This window comes from Chionomys nivalis, chromosome 9 (genome assembly GCF_950005125.1).
Source record: "Chionomys nivalis chromosome 9, mChiNiv1.1, whole genome shotgun sequence".
Lineage (NCBI taxonomy): Eukaryota > Metazoa > Chordata > Mammalia > Rodentia > Cricetidae > Chionomys > Chionomys nivalis.
In genome coordinates, this window is record NC_080094.1 from 56,430,992 (window position 1) to 56,455,530 (window position 24,539).

Consider the following 24,539-nt stretch of genomic DNA (forward strand, 5'->3'; position numbering starts at 1 on the left):
ATTTCTCATGGTAAAATATAAAATAATGGAAATGGGTTAATTTAAGATGTAAGAGCTAGCAAGGAATACACCTGAGCCATTGGCTTGAAGGCGAAGGCGTAAATCACAAACAATCCCATGCTAGTTTGGAATTATGATTAATATAATGGTTATTTATTTAAAGGGGAAAAAACTTACAGATCACCGTCACAGACAACAGCCCTCTGCACAATCAGGAAGGGAGTCTAGTCGCTGGAAGTGGAGCAGGAAGAGAGAGAGAGGAGGGAAGCAGCCGCTTTTTTAAAGGGAGAGAGACCATGCCCCAATGGGCTGGTATCTCAGCGACTATTGGCTGGAGGAGCGGAAGGACCTCCCGCAACATTGGCTAAACAATGTTGTAGTTAATATAGTTTTTGTGTGATTACTCAGGTCTGGTGGCTGGGAAATGGAAGTGCAGTCTCCTTTACAGCCACTGTCTCCAACAAACCTCAGACTGCACTGAGCTCCTGTGTCCTTCTGCTTTCTTTTTTTTTTTTTTTTTTTTTTTTTGGTTTTTCGAGACAGGGTTTCTCTGTGGTTTTGGAGCCTGTCCTGGAACTAGCTCTTGTAGACCAGGCTGGTCTCAAACTCACAGAGATCCGCCTGCCTCTGCCTCCCGAGTGCTGGGATTAAAGGCGTGCGCCACCACCGCCGGGCTCCTTCTGCTTTCTATTCCTCTCCTCGCCCAGCCACACCACTCCTGTCTCCACCTCCCTAGTGCTGGGATTAAAGTCACGTGAGCTCTGTTTCTGTTTCAGACAGATTCAATCTTACATTGCCCAGGGTGGCCTTGAACTAACAGAGATCTGTCTGCCTTTGTCTTCTGAGTCCTGGGATTAAAGGTGTGTGCCACCACTCTCTGGTCTCTAGTGGTTTAGCTCTGCACTCTGATCTTCAGGCAAGCTTTATTTGTTAAAACACAAACAAAACATCACTCCACCCTGCCCCCCTAAACATGTTGTTAAAAGAAATTCTATTTGCAGTGGTTTATTAATCTAAAATCTAAACAAATTCCACATGTCATGATGTTTCGGTTTCTGTATGTCTAGTGAAGTTTAGGGTCAACTCAACAGGTTTAGAATGTATAAACACACATTTCCAAGACTATCTTGCTTGATAAAAATTGCTGGTGGAAGTGTAAACTGGTATAGCCCCTTTGGAGGTCAGTGTGGTGATTTCTCAGGAAATTAGGAAACAATCTACCTCAAGACCCAGCAATACCACTTTTGGGTATATATCCAAAGGATGCCCAACCGTACCACAAGGACATATGCTCAACTATGTTCATAGCAGCTTTGTTTGTCATAGCCAGAACCTGGAAACAACCTAAATGCCCCTCCACTGAAGAATGGATAAGGAAAATGTGGTCCATTTACACAGTGGAGTACTACACAGCAGAAAAAAATAACATCTGAATTTTGCATGAAAATGGATTGAGCTAGAAAACATCATTTTGAGTGAGGTAACCCAGACCCAGAAAGACAATTATCACATGTACTCACTCAGAGGTGGTTTTTAAACATAAAGAAAAGAAAACTACCCTACAATTCACAATCCCAGGGAACCTAGACAACAATGAGGACCTTAAGAGAGATATACATAGATCTAATCTACATAGGAAGTAGAAAAAGACAAGATCTCCTAAGTAAATTGGGAGCATGGGTACCTTGGGAGAGAGTTAAAGGGGAGGGGAACAGTAGGAAGGGGAGCAGAGAAAAATGTAGAGTCAATAAAAATCAATAAAATTAAAAAAAGAAACACACATGCCCAGATAAGGTACCAATGAAAGACTGAAATAAAGACTCTGCCCATGACCCCCCCCCAAAAAAAAAGAGAATGTTTTTGTTTGTCTGAAGTCCACAAGCCAGCTTGTGAGCATACTTCAAGTTTTCCTTATTGTCTAGATCCTCTCCTGTTTTCCACTCCTGTCTGCTTTTCCCCTCTCCTTCCTTCTTTCCTTTGTGGTACAGGGGACTGAACATACTTGGGTACTTGGCAAGTGCTCTACCACGGAGGTACTTTCCCAGCTCCTCCAGGTACTTTTGAATCAGTCAAAAGAATTCTTGGTCTTGCTACTTGGTGCTGACTTGCTGAGGACAGAAACACCCACATTTTTTTTGCCATTGTCCTCCAAAATTCTTCATTTCTGAAGGATATTGTCACTGGATGGTGAATTCTGAACCAATCATTCTTTTCTTCCTGCGATAATGAAAAAGGTCTGCCATTTCTTTTTTTATAGAGTTTTTATTTGGCATTAAACTGTTGTCATATTTATGGATTGCAGTGGGGTGATGCCGCTACACATGTAGGCAATGTGTGAGCACCAGATCAAGGTAACTGGCGTATCTACTGTCTTAGGATTTCTATTGCTGTGAAGGGACACCGTGACCACAGCAACTCTTGAAAAGGAAAAGCATTTAATTGGGTGTCTTTCATTTCAGACGTTTAGCTCCTTATCATCCCAGTGTGATGTGGTTGTGTGCAGGCAGACACGGTGCTGGAGCTGAGAGTCCTACATCTTGACCTTCAGGCAATAGGAAGCGGTCTGTCTCACTGAGTGTGGTTTGAGCACATATGAGACCTCAAAGCCTGCCTCCACAGTGACACACTTCCTCTAACAAGACCACATATATTGCAACAAGGTCACACCCCTAATAGTGTCATTCCCTTTGAGGGCTCATTTTCTTTCAAAACATCACATCCTCTTTCTCAAACACCGTACAGTTCTTTGTCTTAGGGACATTCAAGAGCCTCTCTACTAGATATTTTGGAAACATTTTTGCCTATCTGAGCTGACCTATTATGCTGTGGAACATTCAAACTTATTTGTCCTACCCAGATGTACTCTGTTTTTGCATGTTATGTTGTGTATTATTTGTGTGCATGTGTATGTTCACCTGTGTGCAGAGGCCTAAGATTGGGTGTGTTCCTTGATCAGTCTCCATCACATATATAGAGGAAGGATCCATTGCTGAACCCACAGCTTGCCGTTTTGTCTTGTCTGGCTAGTCAGCTTGCTCTGGGAATGCTGTCTTTGGATCCTGCATGTTGGGATTACAGGTGGATCACCATACTCACCCAGCTAGACATCTCCCAACTAGAAGTCCTAGTCATGGCCTCCATCTTTGGAGGCCGCAGCCCTATACCGGCCAAACCTTGACCACTCCCCGGAGGAGTGTTAGGGCGGCACCAAAACCTTGAGCACTCCCCCAGTCTATTTAAACTCCCCCCTTAAAGTGTTGTGTCTCTAAAACCTGGATATTCTTTAATTTGGCTTGTTGTGATTTGGCTTGATGGGGACTTTTGTGTTGGCAGAGAGCTCGCATTAGGAATATTCCTAACACCAACTTTCCCATGTTACTTAACAATTGTCTTAGTTACTTTTCTATTGCCATATAAGACACCATGACCAAGGCAACTTATAAAAGGAAACATTTAATTTGAGAATTCATGTTTCAAATGGGTAGTCTGTGATCATCATGGTTGGGAACATGGCAGCAGGCAGAAAGACATGGGGCTGGAGCAGTAGGTGAGAGCTTTCATCTTGAGGTAACAATAGAAAAGGAGGGGTGACAAGCAGAGTTAACTGGGAATAGAATGAGCTTTTGAAATCCCCAGTGCCACCTCCTCCAACAAGGCCACATCTCCTAATCTTCCCCAAACCATTCTATCAACTGGAGACCAAGCATTCAAACATATGAGCCTATTCACATGTCTATTTCTGTAATATCCTTGAGAAATTTAACAGCAAGTAGTTACGTGCAAAGGCTACTAAAATATATTTGTAGATTCATATCCTGGGGAACCATTTCCCAGTTGACATACGGGGATAATTTGGAATACATGAAGGAATATGTTAATATTACTACCTATTTTAGACAGGGTTTCACTATGTAGCCCTATCTGGCCTAGGACTTACTATATAGATCAGGGTTGCCTTGAACTTAGAGTTTCATCTGTTTCTACCTCCTGAATGCTGAGGTTAAAGATGTATGCCATCACATCTGTCCATGAGACGGTTATAGAACACTGAGGTATGGTATTAATAATCATGAACTTCTAAATTAAGCAATTTTTTTTTTGCTAATTTAAAAAGAACTTGCCTGGAATAAGTGACTCATGTCCGTCATTCCAGCACTCAAGAGGTAGAAGTAGGAGAATCAGAAGTTCAAAGTTCAAGTTTATTCTCAGCTACAAAGTCAGTTCAAGGTCAGCCTTGGTTACTAAAAACTCTTTGTCAACACCTTCCCTCAATTAAAAAAAAAATAGTGATTCTTTCTTTCTGTTTTTTTTTTTTTCTTTAAAGGGTCTTCTAAGTATATTCATTGGAACCTAGGAGAGACTGCTTTAAAATGCTAGAAGGGGATACTTTCCCCTCTTTGGTATTTGTTTTCTTTAAACATCAACCAATAGTCAGTGATCTAATAGTGCAGGTCAACATTGTTGCGAAATATTTGTTTACACTGTGACCGATGGGTCTTTGCGGTGGCACCTTCTGATTGGTTCAATAAAGAGTTGAATGGCCAATATCTAGACAGGAAGAGGTGAGGCAGGACTCTAGCACAGAGAGGAAATGGGAGGTGCAAGATGGAAGAGTGGAAACTATGGCAGAACATAGATTTAAAAATATGGGTTAATTTAAGTTATAAGAGCCAGTTGAGACAAGCCTAAGCTATAGGCCAAGCTTCTATAATTAATAAGTCTCCATGTCATTATTTGGAGCTGACTGGAGGGACAGAGAAAGACTCGTTACATAACCTGCCTGACACTGAGGTTTTCATGAATTTGATATTGTGCTAGCCCCAGATAGCCTCTCCAAAAGACTTTCCCTCCTTATGTCTTTTTGATAGAGGAGGGCACTGAGTTGACCGTAGGGTGTTCTGTGCTGTGTGGGTCAGTTGGAGAAAGATGTCACTCCAAGATGCACTTTTAGGACAGTGTGGCAGCAGAGAGGAGCAGCTACTGGTAGACTGACTGTAGACTCAATATTAACAGCCGTACAAAGGCATATTTATTGATCGTTACACAAAGTTGTCTTTTGGGCAAACAAGTTCCTCATGCCAAAGCGCCTGATCTAATCTGTATGTTTTTCTGAAGGAGAGTATCTCGTCCCTGCTCCCTTAGTCCTCACAGGACCCAGTGACTCAAGTGTGCCAGAAGCATCTGGTGACCAAAGCCATGCAAAGGCTGCAAAGCCAGAAAAACAAGTACTGGTTTCCACCACGATTTCTTCAAGGTTAAAGTACTTCTGGAAAACAACTCTTCTGTTGTGTTTACCCTGGACAGAGTGACTCTGCTAGATCCCTACAGCCGTTTCCAGAGGTGAGGAGGGCTGGAAACGGCACAGGCATTCACATACAAGATTGGAAACGGCAGAGGCATTCACACCTAGGTTTAAGAGACCACTATCATGTTCTACCTTTTTGCCCCCACTGCCACACAGGTTATATTGGACTCTGTAATCTTGGGAGCATTGATAGGTTTGCCTGTGTAAAAATCCAGTCTAGGTTTCCAGAAGAGAAATGGTTTGCCATCTATATTGAGGTTAAATACTCTCTAGAAAGTCATTTAGACAAGGTAGGTTTATCAGAGACTGACACAGTTTTGGACATGAAAAGCCCAATAGCTCAATTCAAAGGTTCCCAGAGGCTCTATAACCCGTTACCACGTTCATTTCCTAAAGCCCAAGAATGGTCTATTGCCACCACCAATATACACAGAGATTTAAAAAAAAAAAAAAAACCACTTACTACCTCCTAGTCACATACAGTATGTTCGTATGTTGTCTTATTAAATATGCAGGCCTGTTGCCACGACTATCTGCCAGTATAGACAGGGCTGAGCTGGGGAAAGTAGTAACTGTGAAGATATTTGTAGCTTAGCACAAAAATGTTTATTCCTTGCTCACACACAATTTCTCGTGGGTGGCTATGACTCCAAGGGCCGAGTCCTCCCATGTGGTGACTCACAGACACCGAATGCCCCTGTGTTTAGGCAGCTCCATTCAAGCACAAGACTCCCTATCCCAATCGCTGTGACAGAACAGAAGAGAGACTCGATAATCACAAATAGCACTTGACCGCCTCAGCCCACGGATGCCTCGTCATTTCTGCTCACATTTCATTAGTCACCACAGTCACAGGGCCCTGCTTACTCGAAAGGGCAGCTGAGAGATACCACTTTCTGTGTGCCTAGAAGAAGAGAAGGAGAAGCTGTCAACATCAGTAACGTCTGCTAACAAAGCATGGGCTGTGTCTTTCATATAGGCACAAGAGTAGCCACTTAGAAATACAGAACTGCTGTCCCAGGATGGGGCGTCAGGAGCCATAGGGATTCTCTTCTCTGTAGGCTTTCTCTTCTCTTTCCCTTCAGGAAAAGCCACATAAGCGCATGGGGATGCGATGTGAGAGGCAAGAGGAAGGAAAGGAAAACACAGGGAATCCATCTTACCCACCACTTCTTCGCAAGTATCTGAAAATCTTATTCCGTCTTTTTTTTTCTTCCTACACAGGACCCTTTCTGCTTTTTAACAAATGGCCAAGAGTATTCAAATCTTGAGAATTCTTCTGCACACAGGTGAAGAGATAAAAGGAAATAAGTGTTAGTGCTGTTTTGGACCTCCCGGTTGAGAACCATCAGAATCAAAACTGTGTTGTGTCTAAGCTGCTCAGTACGGGGCCTCCTGTCACGGCAGCCCCAGCGAATCAGGACAGCTCTTCTGTGTTGTGTCTAAGCTGCTCAGTACAGGGCCTCCTGTCACGGCAGCCCCAGCGAATCAGGACAGCTTCTCTCAGGAACTGTGCTCTTTGACCTGTTCAGGCCCAATTCCAAGACAACTTGCTGAACTTTTGAAAAAACTTTCAACAGGAAACTATTATGACATAACACTTTTATTTAATGACTCCAATATCCTCCCTATCCCACATGCTCTTCTTACCAGTGACTGAGGGCTGCCTGTTCAAATGTAGTGTGGTTTTGTGGCTGCTCCACTGGACATGGATGCCACGTAGATTCTGAGATAGGTTACAAAAACCGAATGCAGCCTTTGCTATGTCCTCTCGCTATTACTCTCTTGGGATGCTCGCTTGAAGAACTGAGAGGCCTTTGAGGGAGGTGAGAAGCCACACGTGGAGAATTCAGGGGACAGTTGCAGCTGAGTTTTAAATGACAGCCCACATATCTCCTGCCAGCTGCCAAGGGCCTCCATATTCCAGACTCAGCGGCCGACTGAGCTACTGGCAAGATACATTGTTTAAGCCACTCAATCTGTGAGTTTGCTGTGCGGTACGCGGAGAGTATAAGGCAGTGTATTTAAATAATATCCAAGCTCCTCTACCACATATAAATCTCACCCTTGATACGTCACTGTAGTCAGTGGGAAATTCACCTAAGACGTAACTGTAAAGTCGATAACACCTTGTCCTTGGTTCAATATTTTCATAAGGCAAGCAATCCTCAAATTTGGAAATCAAGATGACCTCAGCTGTTTTTTTTTATTATTGTGAAAGGTCTCACATAATTTACAATACAGCAAATTTCTAATCCCCCTGCCTCCACCTGCAATTCTCTGGGATTACAGACATGCACTACCATTGCCCGACTCATTTCACCATTTTTTTCTTCCCTCGATCCCTCTCTGTATATCTTTCCTTTCCCCCCCACTTCACTCCTCCAACTTTACTCTTTGTTCTTGTTTGCCTTCTTATCCCAGCTTCCCAGAGCTTTTGCATCAGTCTGCAGGAAGCTACCTCCAACTCTTCATTGTTGGATCCATTAGCAGTGCCCATTGCAGAGGCGAAGCCCAAGGACAGGGCCGAGGGAGCCATCAGTGGGTTCCCCTATTCCACCTTTCTTCCCAGGCTTCGGCTTGACTGAGGGCCCAGAGGCTGGGCTCCCCGCCCAGGTGGCAGTGGCGAGTGATTAAGAAGAGCCGGGCAGGCATCTCCTCTGATGCCGCTGGGGGCAGTAACCACAGTCGTGAACGCAGTGCAGCCGAGAGCGCGTTCTCCGAAGCCAGACACTGAAACTGCGCGCCTCCCACGCTCCCCGCGACGAAGTCACGCTCCACCGGGGCAAAATGGCGCCGTCCCTTTAGCAGCGTGAGGGGGCGGGTCGCGAGTCACGTGACCTCGCCTGCCCGCCGCGCGGCCCCGATTGCCCCAGGCACGCGCCGGGAGTCCCGGGGCCGAGCGAGGGAGCGAGCGAGCGAGCAAGCGGCATCCGCTACCCCCGCGTCCTCGCTGGTCTCGGCTAGGTCACGACAATCTGTCCCACCCACGAACCGACCCGGGACGTGAGGCCAAGGGTGGGGGCGGCGTGCGGAGGCAAAGGGGCTGCAGAGCTGGTTCCCGGGGTTCAGGTTGCCTTGGGGAGGCGGGAGATCGCAGCCCCCCAACCCGGGCTGACCGTCCCGGTGTCCTGGCGCCCGGCCGAGTGTGCGGGGCCCCGCTGTGGACCCTCAGGGCCTCCAACCCAAATCTTGACTGCCCACGGGGTCTAGCCCTCACCCTCCCAGCTCCGACCACTAGGCTGGGGGCATTTCTTGGGGTTCTCACCGCCCTAGCCTCGAAGCCAGTAGCATTGAGGTATAACATCAGCCAGTTGCTTCCATCCCTGTAGGGAGAGGGGACCAGAGCGTACGTGGGCCCTCCGCAGCCACCGATGTCTTTGCAGGGTGGGCTTGGCCGCGGTGCCCCCCCACCCTCGGGAGGAGGGCCCAGCGATGCGCTGTGACCGTGCCGCCTCCATGTGGCTGCTGACGGGCCCGGGGTGGGGTGGGGGGGAGCAGGCATGGGGCGCGGCCGCGCCTCCCTCCCACCCCTCCTCGCGGACGGACTGCTGGCTAGACTATGAGCAGACGTGAGGGGCCAGCCGCCCGCCCGGCTCTACAGGACACTGCTTGGCTCCCGCGCGTCGGTCCCACAGCGCCCAGAGCAGGAGCGGCTGTGCGCGGGGCTCCGAGGCCGGGCGGGCGAGCGCAAGCCCCCAGCTTCGCTATGGGGCACAACAACAGCTGGGTGTCGCCGAACACCAGCCACCCGCGCAACACGTCGGGCGCTGAGGCTGGCGCCAACCGCAGCGCGCTCGGGGAGCTGAGCGAAGCGCATCTGTACCGCCAGTTCACAATCACCGTGCAGGTCATCATTTTCATCGGTTCGCTGCTCGGTAAGCCACCCCGTGGGGACACCAGCCAGGCCGGTCTTCCCCGAGGACACAAGAGCCGCCGTGGGGTACGGGGTGCTTGGCCTTGTGTGGGGAGTTGAAGGAGGTTGAAGAAAGCCCCGGTGACTGCCCTGAAGTTAGTGAGGGCGGTCGCCTCCAGCACGGAGACTGGGAGCAGAAGAGTTGGGACAGGGCTTCTCTTGGCTGGAGGATGGTACGGGATTCTGGCGGAAGACCTGTCCACATAGCTAGCCTTAGTCCAACGCTTCGGGCTCCGCGCATCACCACCTACCTCCTGGTCCCCCAGCATCGCTGCCTCTAGCCCTTGTTTACAAATAGGAGCTAAGATTCCGTGGGAATTTGTTGTTGATGAAGGAATGTTACTCTCTCAATGAAAGATGATGTGTTTTTGCGTTACCATTTGTTTCCTATGTATGATAATTATTTTTGAAAGAGTTCTATTTTGCGTGTCAGTTTTGGCTTTATTCTTAGGATCACCGACCGGGTAAAAGAGCCGGTGAAGTTAAACTTTATATTGCCTTCAGATAATTCCCGAGAACGATATCCATTCTACTTCTCTACCTGTGTTTTAAGTGCAGGAGAGAGAGAGAGAGAGAGAGAGAGAGAGAGAGAGAGAGAGAGAGAGATCTCAAACCACACGCAATAGTTTTTTTTCCTCCCTTATTCAGAGGGGATTAAAAATTCAACAAAATGCCCCCCCCCCCATTACAGGGCACTGAATCAGTTTTCAAAAAGAGCTGGAGGACCTAAGAAGGACATTACTGTCCGTGTGATTTCTTTGTAAAATGTGTGAGGGTTAGCGTGAGAATCACCTGTTCTTCGATCCCCTCTTAAATGGTACTTGTTCTTTAGGGTTACTCTTTAAACAATCAACAGTACAGTCAACACAGCTTTCCACTGAGATTTGGCAAACTTAGTTGATACTAGCAAACATGTGTAAATTCTCTGTTGTGGCATTTATAAGAGCGTGAAAAGATTACAATTTATGTGTGGATGCTGTGAAGATGAGAAGTCAGAGTTTCAAAGTCAGAATAGATTTTATTTCCTAGACACTTGGAAATTTCCATGGAAACCAAGATAGCTGAGATATTAAAAGACCATATTTGGAAAAAACTAATTTTTGGAATTTCCCTTTATGCTTTCTCAAACTGTCATCGTTTTAGTCTACTCTGTGTAATAGTAACCATCCACTCTATGTCATGAGGGCATTTTCAGGTCTAGACGTCTGTGTGACTTTGTCTAGATGTGTGTTTTCAAGTGTTAAATACACATTTGGAAAATAAAACCCTATGCTCCAAATATTTCCAAGATTCATTTAACAATCACTATCTAAGCATTTACTATGCAAGGTACTGTACAAAGGGTTAAATTCCGATATCGCTTCACTTAAAATGTATGTTTAAAAAAGGCAGGAAAAATGACTGGGTTTTCCAAATTAGAACATATGAATACGTTTCCCTCATGCAACTTTGGTGTTGAGAGAAATATTTTTCACGGACTGAATCTAAAAAGTTAAGAATTAATGGAATAGAAGATAGCAGTCTCTGAAAGACACAAACAGGGGCATTTAAAGGTTATTTCTGCTGTCTGTGTTTTTCTCATTTCTGTCTTTGCTTTGGATTCAGGAATTCCTAGGTAACCTGCTTTCACTTCCGTTCTTTTCCCCACAGTACTTGTGAGCAAAATGCAAGACGGCCTCATGGATAGCTCTAAAAAGGAGATTCGTTTTCCCCAGATCTTTGGTTATGCCTGACTGGACCTACTGAGAATTCCATTTTCTCTATTCTATTTTCAGAAAAATACAAATATAGTTAACATTTCGTGTTTCCTTGAAAACATAGCTGAACCGTAATACTGTCCTGTGAACTTATTCCTTGTGGGTGTTCTTGATTCATTGCTCTAGAAGGTTCTGATCCTTCAAACATATTAATGTATGTGCAGGTTTTCCTGGAAATGAAATTTGAGGCTTAACACTTAAGCTCCAAAGCTATGTCCAGTTATATGCAAGGCAAGTCCACTTGGGAATATGGCTCCAAAGTCCACAAATAGAGGAGAGTCATAGTAGGGAAGTAGGAGGAAGGTGAGATTGCGGGAGGATGGTGTATGTCTAATGAAAAATTAACCATGATTTACTGCACTTACTTCCTATCCCTAAACACAAGCAGATGAGTTGTTCTTCACTCTTTCTCTTTAAACAAATACAAACACTCCTTGCTCATCCTTCAAATCGGTGTCTCTTTCCTAGGCTTCCAGAGACCTATGTGGGAATACATTCCTGGCACTGCTATCCTGCAGAACTTTAAACACTTTTTCAGTGCTCTATAACTGGAAAAATGTCCCAACAACTTGGAATAACTGTAGTATTTTACTCATAGGGAACATTATTTACCGTGCTGAGACTGACTCAAGAATTATATATATATTGTTAAATAAATATGCCTCTTGGGGATCTGAGTAAATGAGTCTTTCTCAGCCTTCATTATGCAACAACCTTGGACACCTCCAGTTACGTAGGTGTCCTGGAAGAGAGTCAGATAATTATGTCCTTTAATAGGTGACTCACACCCCTTCTAGAAGTCAACAATAGGAAGTCAAAGACTCGGATCTGGAGTCACCATTTCCAATAAGGCTGAACTCCACTGGTTCTGGCATGGTGGCACATGCCTTTAATCCCAGCACTCAGAAGACAGAGGCAGGCAGGTCTATAAGTTTGAGGCTAGCCTGGTCTACAGATGGAGTTCCAGGACAGCCAGGGCTACTCAGAGAAACCCTGCCTTGAAAAACAAACAAACAAACTCCACAGGACTGATCTTTCTTTTTCCTAATCTTCTTGGATTCACAATGAAAATACCTGCAGAGCTACTTTTCTGTCTGTTGCTTTGGCTTAGAAAGGTTAGTAGCTATAACTGACTTTTATCACTAAGCCACTCCCACACAGACCACCTGCACCTGTCATCCTTGGAGGCATGGAAGACATTTTTATAAATGAACTGCCCATTAAAGAAAGTCACCAATGTGAACAATAGCCAACATGTAAGTATTCTACACTAAAATTTATCTTAAAATATTTTAAACATGGAGATCAGCCAAGCCAATACGTATAAAACGTTCTCATTTTTTACATTGACCTCCTTTTCCAGCTGTTACGCACTGAATATTGCTGGATGCAGCCTCCTGATTTCCTATGTTGCAGATCTAACCCCGTGTGATAGTCTTTAGGAAGTGAACCTTTTGGAGGAAGTGTAGATGAATGAGGTCAAGGTTAGTGCCAAGGAGCTCACAGACTGTCTTTCCATCTTGTGAAAATGCAGCAGGAAGGTAGTTGTCTGCAAGTTAGAAAGAGGCCCTTCCCCAGAACCTGCCCACACTGGCATCTCATCTGGGACTTCCTAGCTTCCAGAGCTGTAGAAATAAATGTTGTTCAAGCCACCCAGTATGTGGGTTTTTTGTTTGTTTGTTTGTTTTGAGACATGGTTTCTTTATGTGGCCCTGACTGTCCCTAAACTCACTATGTAGACCAGCCTGCCTCCAATCTAGAGATCTTCCTCCTACCTCTGCCTCCCAAGTGCTGGGACTAAAGGTGTGCACTACCACGCTTGACTGTGTGTTCGTTTTTTTTTTTTTTTTTTGATAACAGCCTTTGCAGGCTGCTGTACTTACAGTGGTGTATAGTGAGTCACTGTGAAACGGATGACCACCAAGGAAAGGTTCTCCATCACCTTTTGTCTTATTCTTTCGAAGCAGGTTTCTCGCTGAACCTGCAGCTAGGCTGTTGCTTGGGAAGCCTTTGCTATCTTCCCATCACTGCCCCCCCCCCCCCGCATCACTAGGATTACACCTTGGCCTTTTGCACAAGTACTGGGATCTGAACTCAGGTCCTCATGCTTGCAGAGGCCATCTCTATAACCCTAAAATACGGAGAGAAGGCAGATGCTGCTCAGTTAGCTAGCATGCTTACCTAGCATGTAAGAGACTGTTGGCTTGCTTCGTAGAAATGGGGATGGGACAAGGGGTGGAAGGGAAGAAGGGAATGGGCTTGTTAACAGATAGATGAAATCTATATATAAATATATAAACACCATTTTGCCTCAAAAATCACATGGCATACCAACAATGTTCATGATACTTTAAAGAGACATATATTTGTGCCTTTGATACTAGCTAGATAATTATTAAGAGTTTCCTAGCTAAATGTTGACAGGTGATATATTACGCTAGCTTGTGCTCATAATTCATAATTATACAGAATAATTTTTAGTTAACCATAATTATAGACATTAGTAATATAATACCAGCTACCTTACATCTATATGCTGTTTTTGTTTTGGCATGTCTAGAAACCTGAAGAGATGACATAAAATGATAAGGTATCATAGTCAGCTGTGGTGTTACATACTTGTAATCCCAGGATTTGGGTGGTAGAGGCAGGAAGATCAGGAGTTCAAGGCCAGCCTTAGCTACGGTAGTGAGTTCAAGGCCAAACTGAGCTATACAAGATCCTATCTCAAGACATACAACACACACACACACACACACACACACACACACACACACACACCACTACACACACACACACAGAGAGAGAGAGAGAGAGAGAGAGAGAGAGAGAGAGAGAGAGAGAGAGAGAGAGAGAATAAGGTTTATCTTAAGCTGCCCTAAAGGGTCAGGTCATAGCAGGGTCAGTAATTAGCCTGGGTGATAAACCCAATGTACTGAATCCAGTTGCCCCATCTTTGATTTTCATAGGAGAGAAGCATACTCCACCCTCTCTCCCACCTCCATTTTATGCTTGCATGCGTATATACAGGTGCTGGTGCCTGTGAAGACCAGAGAACAACCTTGGGGGGTCACCTTCAGGTATTTCCGCCACCTCCTTTTGAGACAGGATTTGTCACTGGCCTGTCGCTCACTAATTGGTCTACACTGACTGGCCTCTGAGCCCCAGCGATCTCCTTGTCTTTGCATCGTGAGCTCTGGAGTTACAAGTGTCCACCACCATACCTGACATGGTTTTTTTTTTTTTTTTTTTTTTTTTTTTGGTTTTTCGAGACAGGGTTTCTCTGTGGCTTTGGAGCCTGTCCTGGAACTAGCTCTTGTAGACCAGGCTGGTCTCGAACTCACAGAGATTCACCTGCCTCTGCCTCCCAAGTGCCGGGATTAAAGGCGTGCGCCACCACCGCCCAGCTGCCTGACATGTTTTTCTGCGGATACTGAGAATCGAACTCTGGTCCTAGTGTTTGCGAGCATTTTTCTGACAGAGATATTCCCACTCTCCCAACCCTCATTTTTTCTTTCTTTAATTTTCTAGAGTTAGAATACCAAGCAGTTGGTTCTGTTATAGCATGTCAGACATGGAGAATTGACCTGACCTCCATCTGAATGAAATGCTGGAACCCCTTGCTGCTCTATTTTTGACTTACTTATTTATAATACATCTTTCCATTTTCCAATTTTTCTTAGGAACTCAATTTTCCGTTGAAAACCATAAAAGACCCAGTATTTAAGGTAAAATTTGTATGCCACAGAATTCACCCACAGAGCATAACTTAGTGGGTTTTAGTATATCCCAGAGTTCGGGAATCATCATTATTTAATTTGGGAACATTTTTAACATTCTACAAAGAAAATATGTGCCCATTAGCAATTAATCCAATTTCCCTCGATGCCCTGAGTTGTAAGTAACCATCAATTTATTTATGTCTTTGTGTATTGTCTGTTGTAGACATTTCACGTGTCTGAAATCAAATGCATTATATTTTAGGATGACTGGCTTCTTTCATTTGTAATATTTTATTGTAGTACGCATCAGAACTTCATTCCCTTTGTTTACTCTACCCTTGTGGTGTTGGGAATTGAACCTAGGGTCTTCTGAATGCTAGGCAAGCACTCCACCACCGAGCTCTATTTCTTCTCAACTCTCAATTGTATTAAAAAGCTGATGAATTGGGGTCAACAAGATAGGTCAGCAGGACCCTTCCACCAAGCCTGATGATGACCTGGATGGCAGAAAGAAAGAACATGTTCTTGCAAGTCGTCCTTTAACTTCTACACACGTGCCGTGGCATGCACATGTCTGCATTTACAGATATATACTCATACAATAAAACATAAGTAAATGTAAGAATTGGTAAATAATGCCTCATTGTGTGAACTCAGTGCATTTTGGGTATCCATTCTTCTTTTGGTAGACAGTTAATTTAGTCTCCTTTCGACTACTATGAATAATGCTGCTAGCTATAAATATTCGTGTGTAAGTTTTTGTGTGGGCATGTTATCAGTTCTTTGGTCACATACCTTAGAATGGAATCTTAGAATGCGTCATAGGAGAACTCTGTGGTTATCCTTTTAGGAATTGCCAAATTGTTTTCCTATGTGTCTGCATAGTTTTTCTTTCTCACGGGGTTGTATTTGAGGGTTCTATCTTCTTTACATTGTCAATATGTGTTCTTGTCATTTTTTAGTGGGTAGGAAGTGGTAGCTCATTGTGACTACAGTGTACATTTCTCTAATGACTAATGACATCAGGCATCATTTTGTGTACTCATTACCCACTTGGACATCTTCTTTTTAGTAGCATCTTTCACATTGTTAGTCTTTTTTGTTGAGTTGTGAGTTTTGTAAGTAGCCAGGACACAAAACCCTTACATAATTTGCAAATATTTCTCCCATTTTGTGTGTTGTCTGTGCTTCACTTTCTTGTTGCCAGAGTCAGAAGTTGAAGAATGAGTAAAGCACATTAAAAGCAAAAAGTGGAATGATTGTTGTACTTGATGCCAAGCACCTTTAACCATACTTAAATGACTGTAAGTGGCTTGGTAAGATTTCTTTAGAATAAAAATGTTTTGTGAGATTATGGAAAATTGGCAGTGGAATGGGGGAAAAGCTCAATAGTGGGAATCTAACCTGAAAAAAAAGTATATTTAATTTTAATAATATGAATGTATATGTATATATATATTGTTTATTTTTGTGTATATGCATTTGCCCACATTATGTGTGTGCCTGGTGTCTGTGGAGGCCAGAAGAGGGTATAAGATCCCCAGAACAGGAGTTACAGGCAGTTGTGAGCTGTCATGTGGCAACTGAACCTGGTCCAGCAAGAGTAACAAGTGCCCTTAACCGCAGAGCCATCTCTCCATCCCTCTATATTTCCAACACTCTATCATGTTTGACATTTAAGCACTGTAATTTTACATGTATACTAATTACTTTTGTGTTTCTGTGATCATAATCCACGGCAGAAACAAGTCAAGGTGGGTGTGGGAGGAGAAGCTTTAATTTGGCTCATGGTTTAGAGGGTTCCAGTCCATCATGTCAGGGAAAGCACAGTGGCAGGAATGTGCAGTGCAGACTTTTTATAGCATGGCAGACTAGGAGAGAGCATGACAGGAGCCAGAGGCTGTCCCTTTCTGCCAGCTAGACTCTGCCTCCCAAAGTTTCGAAAACCTTGTAGATGAGTTCCACCAGCTAGGAAACAATAGCTCCAAATACAAGTCTATGTGTGACATTTCAGATTTAAATGGAGGCATTCCATGCCTGGCCTCCAGAGGCTCAGGGTCATCTCACAATGAGAAATGCATCTAGTCTGACTTCCAGAGTCCCCAACGTCTTCATAGTTCCAATACTGAGAAGACACACATGTCCAAAGTCTCTACTAAAATTCAAGACATCTCTTAGAGTGAACCCCTTCAACATTAAAAAGAGAGTCATATCTTTCCAACAAACAGTGACACAGAATAGGCATTACTATTCCAAAAGGGAGGAATGAGGGCATAGATGAGACCAAAGAAAGATACAGACATCAGGGCCGAAGTTAATTCTACTAGCTCCATGTCTGATGTCAAGAGCATATGGTGTCAGGCTTGAGTGGCACCTCCTCTATAGCCATGCCACTTGCAGCCCACATGGCTTCTTGAGTCACCTCCACTCGGTGTACACAACTTGCCTTGGCAGATGCCCCATGTCTTGGCATCTCCAACATCCTGAAGTCTCCATTCCCACTCCGGCTTTGTCTTCACAGCTTCATGCGTGGCTCTCAGGAGAATTTGATCTTGCTACTTATTGCCTGACCGCACTGGTTTTCCTCCGGAATGTTTGTGGAAGCCTTCATGGCTCTGTAACTCTTGTATTATGCCCACAAAACCAGCAACGCATGGGAGATATCAGCTTCCGTTGCCACTTTTAGCTGTAGCCTGGTCCTCTTGGGCCATCACGGCAGTGCCCATTGAGTACTAGTGACTGAACCGTGGAAGACGCTTCCCTAGTGTGCTGCTGGTTTTGTGTCAACTCGACACAGGCTATAGAGTTCTGAGAGGAAGGAACCTCGACTGAGAAGATGTCTCCACAAAATCTGGCTGTAGACAAGCATGTAGAACACTTTCTTAATTAGTGATTGATGGGGGAGGGCCCAGCCTATGGTGGGTGGTGCCATACCTGAGCTGGTGGTCCTGGGTTCTATAAGAAAGCAGGCTGATCAAGCCGTGATGATTGAGTCACATGAACAGCGCCCCTCCATGGCCTCTGCATTAGCTCCTGCTTCCAGTTTCCTGTCTGAGTTCCTGCCCTGACTTCCTTCAGTGATGAACAATGCTGTAGAAGTATAAGTACAACCAAATACACCCTTTCTGCTCCAAATTGTTTCTGGTTATTGTTGTAATAAGAGCGGTGGCGCTGCGTCCCCGGCACCCGGCCGCCCGCATGGCTTATGCCCCAAAACAATTACACGGAAACTGTATTCTTTTGAACACTGCCTGGCCCATTAGCTCCAGCCTCCCATTGGCTAGCTCTTACATATTGATCCAACCCATTTCTAATATTCTGTTTAGCACCATGAGCTGGTGGCTTACCAGGGAGATTCTTAACCTGCTTCCGTCCCAGAGAGGAGAATCATGGTGACTCACTGACTCGGCTTCTTTCTCCCAGCATCCTGTTCTGTCTACTCCGCCTACGTAATTTTCTGTCCTATTAAAGGGCTAAGGCAGTTTCTTTATTTAACCAATGAAATTAACTCCTCCATCAGGTTATGGCACTGCGCCACGGAAATAGTAACTCTAACTAGGATACCTAGTGAGCTTGCTGTAACAGTACAGCCCCCTTGAGAGCTCTATCTTTTTATTGTGTTATGTTTAAGCTTGTGTTTATTTTTATTTATGTGTATAGTGAGTGCCCGCTTGTCTGTATGCACACCATGTGTACAGGAGCCTGTGGAGACCAGGTGAGGGTGTTGGAACCCTGAGAACTGGGGTTACAGTTGTGAGCCACCCCGAATGGGTCCTGGGAACTGACACTGAAACCCACGTCCTTTGCAAGAAAAGCAAGTACTTTTAACTGCTGAGCCATCTCTTCAGCCCTGCACTCCCCTTGAGAAAGAAACTCTTTCAAATGAGTGCAGTTTTATACCTGGAACCTCTGACAAATGGGGTCCGGCCCATTCCTGAAATGCCCACAGGACATCTTTCCTGTGATATAGTGCAGTGCTTTGGCTTCTTGTAGCTCTTGGGTCAGATGGAGAGTCCACAACCTGAGTGAGGCAGACTGACTTCTCAAGGGAGGAATGTAGCAAGCCTGAGATGGGGGTGGGAGATTTTCAGCCAAAAAACTTAAATCCCCAGTTTTAGCCTTTGCACTTGGATTAATAACAGTTATATAGCTGACTGTTTCCAGGACTCACTCCCGTTTGAACTTAGATCCATCAGTAATTGTTGGACTTAATTGTACAATTATAATTTGTGTAAGTTTGGTTCTCTAAAAATTCTAGTATATTGCTAGAGTATTACTAAGGACTAAAAGGAAAATAATTATGAATAAAGCTTTCTCAATGCACTCTAAGGTGTGGTCAAAATCAAATGGGAGTCTGAGGGCCTCCCCTTTATTACTATATCAGTTAAAAATACAGAACAGTGGCCGGGCGGTGGTGGCGCACGCCTTTAATCCCAGCACTTGGGAGGCAGAGGCAGGCAGATCTCTGTGAATTTGAGACCAGCCTGGTCTACAAGAGCTAGTTCCAGGACAGGCTCCAAAACCACAGAGAAACCCTGTCTCAAAAAAGCAAGAAAAAAAAAATACAGAACAGTAACTCCTCCCCCAGCACACACAAACTTCCTGATAGCCTTACACTAAAAACTAGAGTGATTGTTCTCAGGAAATTTGTTCTCTGTCTCTGATGGTTTAGGCTAGTGGTGCTCAACCTGGGGGTTGCAGACCCCTTTTGGGGCCAAATGACACTTTCACAGGGGTTGCTTATGAGATACCCTGCATCTTAGATATTTACATTACATTCATAACAGTAACAAAATTACAGTTATGAAGTAGCAACAAAAATAATCTTATGGTTGGGGGTCACTACAACATGAGGAACTGTATTAAAGGGCCACAGCCTTGGGAAGGTTGAGAACCATTGGTTTAGGCACTTTTGACTTATCTGCCAATATGGTAACTATCAAGCAAGAAAACTATAATGCCTCACTTCCACACAGGACTTTTTAGTTCGTAACACAACCCATGTTGTTTCATTCAGGCATCATAGTAGCTGTGGGAAATGATGCAAGGCATAGTTGCTTTTTAATATTCAGACTAAGTCTTTTCTCTCTAATCGTACAGACCCCAAAGTTTGGATAGCAGGTAGCTGGAGCATGCCCGCTGGAGACAGCAGGGCTGGGTTAGCTTTCTCCACCGTCACAGAATGCCTGAGATCGTCAGTCTCATTTCAGGGAAAGGCTGGTTTTGGCTCTCGGTTTCAGTTCACAGCTGTTTGGTTCCGTGGCTTTGGGCCTGTGGTCAGGCTGAATAGCACGGCACAGTGTGCGGTGAGGCAAGGCTGCTCATCTCCCAGCATCCAGGAGCCAAGAGAAGGAGAGGTCCCAGTAGCTCCTTTTAGGTATATTCCGAGGGCCTACCTTCCGTTCTCTAGATTCTGTTCCCTCCTGACTGTGCTGTAGAACGGGTACCAAACCTTCAGTTCCTGGGCCTCCAGAGCACATTCTAAATCCAAACATCATCAAGATCCTGTTGTCCAGAGAAGAGTCATACAGTAGAGACAGATGCTCTCTTGAGAAGATGAATTGCGAGAATGCTCAGGCTCTCCAGAAGGGAGCTCAGTCTTGGCAGCAGGCAGAAAACAGCCTCAGGATTGCGGTTCTCTATTGCTGCCTTCTGTGATAGCCCCTTAGCGGTGTTCTCGTGTAACCAGTGGGAAGCTGTCTACTTAGGTAATAGGCTAGAGGGAGAAACAGATGTAAGGATGGGAAGGGGAGAGAGAAAGACCTGGGTGCAAAGAGCAGCAAGGGAAAGAAGCAGAATGAATGAGTTCTTATACTATTTGATTCCCTAGAGTTCCGGAGCCTAATTCTTCTCTTTATTTCCAGTTACACAACCCACAAGCCCCAAATCTCCTTTAAAAAAAATTTTGACTCATAATAAAAACAACAGGAGTCTCATTATTCATATTCCATATTTGGGTAAAAGAAAATCAGAGGGTCTAGTGACTTGTTCAATAGCACATTTTAATAGCAAGAAAGACCCTATGCAGTGCAAACTGGGTGCCCCGCAAGAGCTGTGTTTGAAACCCAGAGCTGTGTTTGAAACCCAGAGCTGTGTGAACCCAGAGAGCCAGAGGGCAGGAGCCAGAGAGGCCCTGGCAGCTGGAGATGGACTCCCAGGCTCTGAGGGTGAGGTCAGGAGTGGGAGGCCATGCTCAGACTCTGAGTGTCACCAACCCAGGACTGTGGTGACGCTGGTGACGCTGGAAGCTGTGGAACTGGCAGGAGGTTCATGGCTGTGTAGGAGCAGAAGCCCAGAAGTGATTCATTGGATCAGGAAATGTTTCAGCTGCTGTCTGGAATCAGCACACAATCTCGGATGTTTTTAATCTTCATTTAAGCACCTACTTTTGCTCAGCAGCTTCTTACACATAAATTACATTGGTGGTTAATATAAAAACCCAATAACAAGGAGGGAAAGCCTAGCAGCATTAGAAAAGGGAAATTGCCACCATTAGATGCGCGCCTCAGAAGGCAGTAGGCTCAAATGCCTCTAGATGGGACGGAAGCTGCCTTCTGCTGTCCTTAGTGTTTCCAGGCTCTGGTCAGGGGCAAGGCTGAATGAAGGTGAGGCCTGCGACTCGCCACTCCTCCGTAGTCATTCTGGGCTGTCCAGGAAGTCCTGGAGAGCTGGCAGGTGTGTGGTTGGGGAACATCCTGCCCTGTCTGCAGCAGGCTGCGAGGCTGAAACGAGTCTTGTCAGTCCATCAGTGCCCAGGCCTTGACGTAGAGGGTGAGAGCTTCGCTAACAGGAAAGCAGGCATTGAAGCACAGAGAGGAAAGTAAGCCGGACTCTCCACAGCATTGTCAGGTTCAGCAGACAGCACAAAGGCAGTGGGCACAGAGCAAGAGCTGCAGGAGAGGGGCCAAGGCAGGGACGGCGCACGCAGCCTGCGTCAGCTCTTGTCTTCTCTGACACATCAAGTTCATCCTGTGAAAGGCTGTGCACCCTTCGTGACTGGTCTCTCTGCCATGCAGCAGTCTTCTCTTATCTTCCACAGCTTGTCTTTCAGTCTCGTTTCTTCCCTTCCTCCCTCCTCTCAATACGTAGCACAGGCTGGTCTTGAGGTCTCGATCTTCCTGTTTTGCCTCACCTGCCATCATGAGCATGTATTGACCATGTATCGTTTTTTAAATGGCAACTCAAATGTCAAGGGGCCTCTCCTGTGCACTTATCTTAAGAACTCTCCCCACGTCTATCCTATCACCATCTGTAGAAGTTGTAACCCCCAGAACGGATTGTGCCTGTGTAATGTTTTAGCATGTTCTGTGTGAGGATAGCGACTTTGTTGCAAGCACTGCTGTGTCTCCGATGTCTAGAATCATGTCTAGCACATAGATGCTATTCAGTAAAGAGCAATTTGAAATGCTTGAGGACAAACTGTTAATTGACCACTTTCCTGGTCGACACGAGACACAGGAACCTGTGGGAATGATAATGAAGTTTGCACAGTCAAGATTCAGACAGATGTAGCCATGTCCACTGGGTTGGAGCAATGCCTTCTAAAGCTGGGTATCAGAAAGGATGGCAGCTCTCTTGATAGAAAGCCGCAAGGAGTCGGGCGGTGGTGGCGCACACCTTTAATCCCAGCACTCGGGAGGCAGAGGCAGGAGGATCTCTGTGAGTTCGAGGCCAGACTGGTCTACAAGAGCTAGTTCCAGGACAGGCTCCAAAGCTACAGAGAAACCTTTTTCGAAAAAAGAAAAAAAAAGCCTCAAGGAAAGATTGTATGGCTTTGTTTAAGTTAGAGTGAATCTCTGGAATAACACAATATGTGGAGACATCACTATAGATTCCAAAGCCGCTGGGGTCTTAGGCAAGTCTGGAAGTATTGCTAGAAGTAGTCTGAGGTTTTGACTTTTCCTAGGGGAGAGTGGCTGAGAAGCAGATGGCAGCAGGAATCGGCTGGCATTTGGCTGCCTCTGCTGGCACCCGTGTCTCCTGGGAACAGAGCGGGTCCTTTGTGCGTCTGTCAAGTGTTAGGAAACACCCTCCACCTGCTTCCCAAGGAAGCTTAGGAGTGGGGAGGGGAGTCAAATAAAGGACTGAAATAGTAGAACATCTTGATTCTAGTCAAGGTAGCCAGCGAATGCTAGAGCAAAAAGCCGGACTTTCCCCCAAATGAATGCAGTCGATTTTGTAAGTGAGTTGGGTGAAACGTCGCCTGTTGGCGGGATATGCGTCTGATGAGGACTGTTTGTTGTTTGTTTCATCCCCTTGCTCATACACAGTGCTCAGTCTGTTTTAAAAAATAAACTGTTTTTACTCGGCTTTAATTATAGATTCATATGCAGCTGTAAGAAGTAATGTAGACAGCTGGACATGGTGATGCAGCCTTGTAGCCCCAGGAGGACTGTGACTTGAATCCAGCTTGGGCTACATAGTAAGACATTGTCCCCCCCGCCAAATCTCAAACCAAACCAAGCCCCCACAAATAACAACAATAAGATAATATGTGGAGGGATGTGTCCTTTACCCAGTGTCCTAACGACAACATCTTGCAGTGCACAATACATACATGTGGGGGTTTTTGTGTGAGGTTGGGTCCAGTATCACAGCCAGGATTTCACTACCATTTCTGCCACTGCAAGGGTTGCTCTTTATGCGTGGTTATAGCCACACCCACTTCTCTCCTGCCCCACTACCATCCTTGTTATTGACCACCAGTTTGTTCTTCATTTAGGTAATTTTGCCATTTCAATAACATTATATAAATGAATGATACCTTATATAATTTTTTAAAAAGTTGACTTTTTTTAACTCAGTCTAATTTTAGAAAATTATTCAAATGAGTGCATGTATCAATAATTTATTCCCCTTTTTTTGATTCCACGTATATAACCTCTTTTTGCATGAAAGTATGGCCAACCCTCCATCCTTTCTGGTCATTCCTAAGACACACACTTTCTTTAGTGTATACTGTCTGCTGCCAGATGAAAGAATCAAAGCACCAACTACCATTAAAAATGCAAAGCTCTCCCCTTCGTGAAATCCCTAGTCCAGGCCTGCTGCCCGGGAGAAGGCTGAGGCTGGACAAAGAAATTTCATCTGCTTCCTTCCTCTCCTTAAGCCTGTGGCCAGGTTTTCTTGGCTCTCCAATCTGGATGGACGGGGGTTTGTGACAAGGGCACTTGTGTCTGTGGGAGGGAAACTTCTGTCACCGGTACTGTGTATGTAGTCCCTGTCCTTGGTCACAATGCCTCCACTGTGCTCCCAGCCCGTGAGTGCCATTGACTGCTTCTCCTTACTGGGGCCTATTGGACATCTCAACATGGCTCAGACCACAGGAACAGGAACAGGAACACGGAGACCTCTTTGCCGCTGATGAATTCTGGGGATTGTAGGCTGCCCACCACAGCTTCTTTTTTGCCAGCTGTGAACCCCAACCCCAACTGCAGGGGACACAAGTCAAGCTGCCAGGATGGCCTGGTTGAAAGCTCCTTATTAAGGCAGAAAGGAGATGGACACCTCTTCCTTCCTACCTGGAAAGGCCTCATGGTACATCCATAGTTCTCTAGGCTAAGGAAGGTTCTGGTCTCAACACATTTACTGTAATTTAGAGAAACCTGTGTTGTGTATGTGCGTGTGTTATGCATGCACATGTAGAGGTCAGACATCTGGGCTCCTCCCCTATCCTGATTTTATTCCCTTGAGCCAGGGTCTCGTTAACCCCGAGCTCATTGTTTTTTGGCTAGACTGTCTGGCCGTAGCCTCAGATCCTCCTAACCCCACCAGTCTTCCCCATCTCCATTGCGGTCAGAGATGTGCATGGTGTTTCACATGGGTCGGGGGATCTGAGT

The 24,539-nt window shown here is 45.3% G+C and overlaps 1 protein-coding gene across 1 annotated transcript in view; it reads left to right on the forward strand.

The window, feature by feature from the left end:
* Positions 1 to 8,055: 8,055 nt before the first annotated feature.
* Positions 8,056 to 24,539, forward strand: part of Gpr176 (G protein-coupled receptor 176) — a 99,154-nt gene continuing 82,670 nt past the window's right edge. The window contains exon 1 of the mRNA XM_057781756.1: positions 8,056 to 9,183. Within this exon, the coding sequence (XP_057637739.1) occupies positions 8,868 to 9,183 (316 nt within the window). The 5' untranslated portion in view covers positions 8,056 to 8,867. The remainder of the gene's footprint in view (positions 9,184 to 24,539) is intronic.